The sequence below is a fragment of the Pocillopora verrucosa genome, chromosome 4 (assembly GCF_036669915.1).
Source record: "Pocillopora verrucosa isolate sample1 chromosome 4, ASM3666991v2, whole genome shotgun sequence".
NCBI classification, from domain to species: Eukaryota; Metazoa; Cnidaria; class Anthozoa; order Scleractinia; family Pocilloporidae; genus Pocillopora; species Pocillopora verrucosa.
The window spans coordinates 1,208,503-1,213,351 of NC_089315.1; the positions used below are offsets into that span (position 1 = coordinate 1,208,503).

Sequence of the window (4,849 nt, forward strand, 5' to 3'; positions counted from 1 at the left end):
CTCCAAACTAACATCATAAGGATTATATAGCATACAGTAAGGAGAATTAACAATGAAATCTGGGGTTGAGTTAACTATTGACCCCAGACTTCTTGACCCAGAGTTGCACAAGTTTACTGTCAGACCATGGTTCAGCTTCTGTAACAACATGGTGTCACATTCTAGTTTTCAATATTCTTTGAAAGCTAAAATGAGCAATTTTAAATGAAATTCATGAGGATAAAGAGTAGAGTAATTCCGGGTTGATTCAAGAAATGAAGTTGCCATTTTTATCCAAAAGTAAAACTTTTCAATTGTTCAACTTACATTTTTGTGATGTTTCCACCTGGCCACCATGTCTTTGTGCTTGTGCAACAGCCTTAAAGGCACCAAAAAAACATTGTTTGAACATAACCATTTAATTACAGGTAAATCTGGCTAGAAACTATCTCAGGTATTGTGACTTTTGAGTAGGTTGGGGCTAAATTGGTCAGTAAACTTGGATCTCCTCAGAACACATTTGCAGCCAAAATGGAAAAGATCTCAACAGAATTTTAAGGATTTAGAGTTCCAAAGATTCCAACTTTTCAAGAGCTTTTATAAGTGTCAACTTTAATATTCATATATTTATGCTGTATAGGATTATATCTGTTTATTATTGAGAAATCGTCTTTTACAAGTTGCGTATAATCTGGCGTGAGTGTAATTGCTTTGGGATTTTTTAACCCAACTTTCTTTTTTAGATGGAAATTAATGAAAAGTTGAAAGTTCTTACATGTGTTTGAATTAATTCATGGTAAACAGGTTATGGATTTTTTCATGTACAATTATTTAATCTATGTTTGCACAACACATCCCATATAATTTAATCACTCAAATATGGCAGCAAGTTCTAGATCAGGAGTTCCAAGATAAAAATCCGTGGGGTAACCCAAAATCATATGGCAATTTTAGGACAGTACCCCACTACACTCTGGATCGGTGAGAGTTGTTGCATGCTTGTCCCAGCGGTTTACAATCCAGTTTTCATTGTCTAAGCTATGGGTTTCACATCATTGTAACGAAGTATATGAAATGAACGACTATGCAAGTTCTCAGATAAATACAGTGATTGCTTTTTCTGATGTAAGCTAGCTTACTTTACCAAAATCTTCCATTCTTTCACTTTTCACTTGCATTATCATAATAATAATATTAAGGAATCAGATACCTGTTTAGATTTCAGTTCTGCTGCTCTAGGTGTTTTCTTTCGCAAGTAAGTTACTGAGTCCCAGTCGGATTCTGCCATTTCTACTCTGTCGAGTGTTCCTGTAGAAATCGAGAAATATTTAGCCAAAGAGTTACCTCGTGAAATGAAATAGACCAAAACAAGATTGAGTGGAACTGAGCATGCGTTATCTTCAAACGCTGGCTGATATACAGCGGGCTCGTAACTGTCATCCTCCATGCAACTATTGCAACAGACTTGGCAACAATGGATTGGTAAATTTATTAACTTCTTTTTCATAAATTAATACCCCGTTCACACCAGCAAAACATGTTTTGTTAAACTGGTTTTCATTGAATGAAAATTATAAACAGAGAACTGAAAAACTTGATTTTCCATTGGATTCAAGTACTTGCTAACTTGCATTTCCAATGTGCTACATTCAAGTCAAAAATATTCGGTTAAATAGTTTCTATGAAAAAAAAAAAAATTAAACTGTGTTTAACAAAACAACTTTTAAACATGTTTAAGCTTTGGTGTGAATGGGGCATAAGACTATCAATCAAAAAGTATTTATTTAATTCCAAATGCGCAACCTGTAACTTTTTTGGCACTAGCCTGTTTTTGGAGCCTAGGAACGAGGTTGCGTTGACGTCTCTCGTGCAGGGCCTGGGTTCGCTATCTAACATGGCGACGTTGTCAACAGCTTTCTCTGTTATTCTAAAAACCCTATTTTTCAAGTTGTATTCCCATCTAACTTGACCTAATGGGTAAGTCAACGGAAGAGAAACTTTTCTACTACATAACGACGGGGAAACTTCATCGTGTGCGATCTCTTTTCAAGAAACACGAAGCTTCATATTTAACTGCCTTAGTTGATCGTAGGGGCCGAACAGCTTTGCACGCCTGTTGTCTTCTTGGAGATGATGCAATAATGAGACTTTTGTTGAAGAACGGAGCCAATGTAAGAGCTACAGACAGTGATGGCAATACGCCTATTCACTTAGCATTGAGATTCGCTGTTCAAACAGTTCGATTCTCGACATACAATGATCTGATTGTACCGTTACTCAACTACTGTGACAATCCCCATGTTCTTGACGAAAGAAACAATGAGGAAAAAACGCCCAGAGAGTACCTTACGGATTTAAAAAGGGCATATGCTCAGAGAAGGGAAGAACTAGAGGCTGAAAGGAAAGAGCGTTGGCATAAAGAGCACGAGGAGAAGTCAAGATTGAAGGAAGATCTTGAGTGGGAAAGAAAACTACAGTTTGAAGAAAGTCAAGAAAGTTACAGTAAATATTGCCAGGATGATTACATTGATAACATGAAAGAAACATATGATGAGTGGGCTGATAGAATTACGTACGAAAGAAGACAAAAAACTGAAGCGAAGAAGCAACAGAAGAGAGAAACAAGAAAGTCAAGCCGGCTACGAAATGAAAACGAACAGAAGGCGAGAGAACGAACTAGACAACTTGAGAAGGAACACGAAGCTTATGTAACGCGGATGTCCGTAGAACGTCAAAAATTGAAACTTTCAAAATCATTAGCAGATTATGAATCCAACTGCACAGCAGTATTCTGCAGTAATTCGACAGTAAACCTCACGTTCGTTGATATACCGTGGCCCACAAAGGGTGGTACCAAAGACATGATTGCCCTTTTGGGAAATTGGTCAGAAATTAAAACGATAGAAGAAAAAAGAAAGTTTTTGAAAGAACAGCAAGTGAGATGGCATCCTGATAAATTTCTTCAAAGATGTGGTAACAGGCTAGATTCACAAGACAGAGTTAAAATAATTGAGCAAGTAAATGAACTGTCTAAAGAGATAAATGCCTTGGTTGAGGCTGAATAATTATGGAAGCTTCAGATGTAGATATGGTTAATAAAAATGACTTTCAGAAACATAGTTGATGTTGTTTTCCCCAACTTCCTCTCAAGTTGTGGCTTGTTGAGTTGGTATTATGAATTCTTGAGCAATATTAGATTACCTTTGTGGGTTATAAGGTTATGCTGCAAAGAATAATCAACAACTATTCTCTAAAATGGAGGTGGCTAGTAGTGAAGACTTAGCAAACCTCAAAGTAGAGAGGTAAATACCCACTGACACTGCAGTGAACAATTGATACTGTAGTTACTTAAACAGTGAGATAATATAGCACAAAAGATAATTTTGGCTTATTTATTCTTGCAGTTTTTACAATATTTTGGGTGCCAATCCTGTGCAAGTTGCTTGGAGGTGGATAGCAAAGGATATTAAGAGTTTAAGGAGCCAATCAGGGTGTGCCCACATTACTTAAGGCTTAAGGTGTGGATCTGCCACTTTTCCACAGTCATTAGCATGGAAATGATTAGAGGTGTGATGGACAGAGCAATGCTTCTGGTAAAAAGGGGTGAGAAAATGCCTAGACAAGAGAAATTCAGCAGGGTTTCCATTGGAGGAGTCAACCTGCTTTGTTTTTTCTCTAGCTTTCTCTCCTTTAGGGCACATCCTCTGAAGGAGGAGTGAACTTTCCTTGTTTTTTCTCTCGCTTGCCCCCTCTTTTCAAACATATAAACACACCAATTGCCTAGGACAGGCTATGTTATAATAGAAGGCATAGCTCACATTTCCCTCCCCACCCCAAAATCAGATGAAAAATCACAACAAAACATGGAACAAATAATGTAAACATGTCAATAGTGATTTAATTCATTATTCAATAACTGTACAGTTCCACCATGGATCAAACAATAAACAGAGCAACAAATACTTAACTCTTTCACTCCCAAGTTCTAAATATCAATTATCTGCTTTGTCTGCCATACATTTTCTACAATTTCAGTTCTAGGAATTTGGTGCTAACTCTAATAATATCTCGTAGTTGTCATTTATTTCTATTCTTATCTGTCTGAATGATCGCATAATGATATTGTAAGGAGCAACTACTTTTTGGCCATACCAGGAGTGAAAGGGTTAAGTGCATGAGCTACAAGAAGACACCTTCTCTTCTGAAATTAACATTTTGTCGTGAGCTGTGTTAGATTAACAGGATACCATGCCCAAAGATAGGAAAAGAAACTTCCTGTTAATTAAGTCTGGTCAAAAGAAAGTAGAGTCTTAACACTAAAGGTGCAACAACAAATGTTTTGAAAATTATCAGGGGCAATTTCTTAAGAAAGTTTATCTCAAGATAAGAGTGTGGAAATAAATAACTTTTAACCAAGAGAGGTGTCTTGAAAATGGTTTTAGTCATGCAGCCTGTATCAGATGTTCAGTTAGTAAAATGTATCACAATAGGAAACAGTGCTACAGCAGCAGAGGAGTGAAAGAAAGACATAGGTTTGGGTCATGTAATGAACTTTACCTGACCCTGACCCAGACCTCTCTTGCTTTTTCACTCCTCTGCTACTGTTGTGCCATTTGACATTTTGCTCCATTTCATCAACTGAACACCTGGAACAGGGTATTAGTCCTGATATATCAGCTTCACTTCAATATCTAATTCAAGGGATTTACACTACAACTTGTCAAATTGAAGGTTGCATTATACTTCAAAATAACAAGCATATATAAATAAACCTAATTTGAAAGAGAGCAGTACAGTGACATGTACAGTCATGTAAATAGTGTTATTTCTAACCAATTGAGCCTATTACAAACACAAACTCTTTTGAATT

The 4,849-nt window shown here is 36.7% G+C and overlaps 2 protein-coding genes across 2 annotated transcripts in view; one reads left to right on the forward strand and one right to left on the reverse strand.

Annotated features, from left to right (window-relative positions):
- Positions 1–1,352, reverse strand: part of LOC131792013 (endothelial differentiation-related factor 1 homolog) — a 5,289-nt gene extending 3,937 nt beyond the window's left edge. Inside the window, exons 1-2 of the mRNA XM_059109378.2 lie at positions 1,190–1,352; positions 307–358 (exon numbers count right to left, since the gene is read on the reverse strand). Of these exons, the coding sequence (XP_058965361.1) occupies positions 307–358; positions 1,190–1,267 (130 nt within the window). The 5' untranslated portion in view covers positions 1,268–1,352. The remainder of the gene's footprint in view (positions 1–306; positions 359–1,189) is intronic.
- Positions 1,353–1,836: 484 nt separating this feature from the next.
- On the forward strand, positions 1,837–3,098 carry LOC131793513 (NF-kappa-B inhibitor-like protein 1). Its single transcript, XM_059110929.2, has one exon. It carries the CDS (start codon positions 1,953–1,955, stop codon positions 3,042–3,044), a length of 1,092 nt encoding a protein of 363 aa, XP_058966912.2. The 5' UTR covers positions 1,837–1,952; the 3' UTR covers positions 3,045–3,098.
- Positions 3,099–4,849: the final 1,751 nt, after the last annotated feature.

Excerpts from the sequence above, each read along its gene's own strand:
- LOC131793513 (XM_059110929.2), top strand. The coding sequence starts at position 1,953 with ATGGGTAAGTCAACGGAAGAGAAACTTTTCTACTACATAACGACGGGG.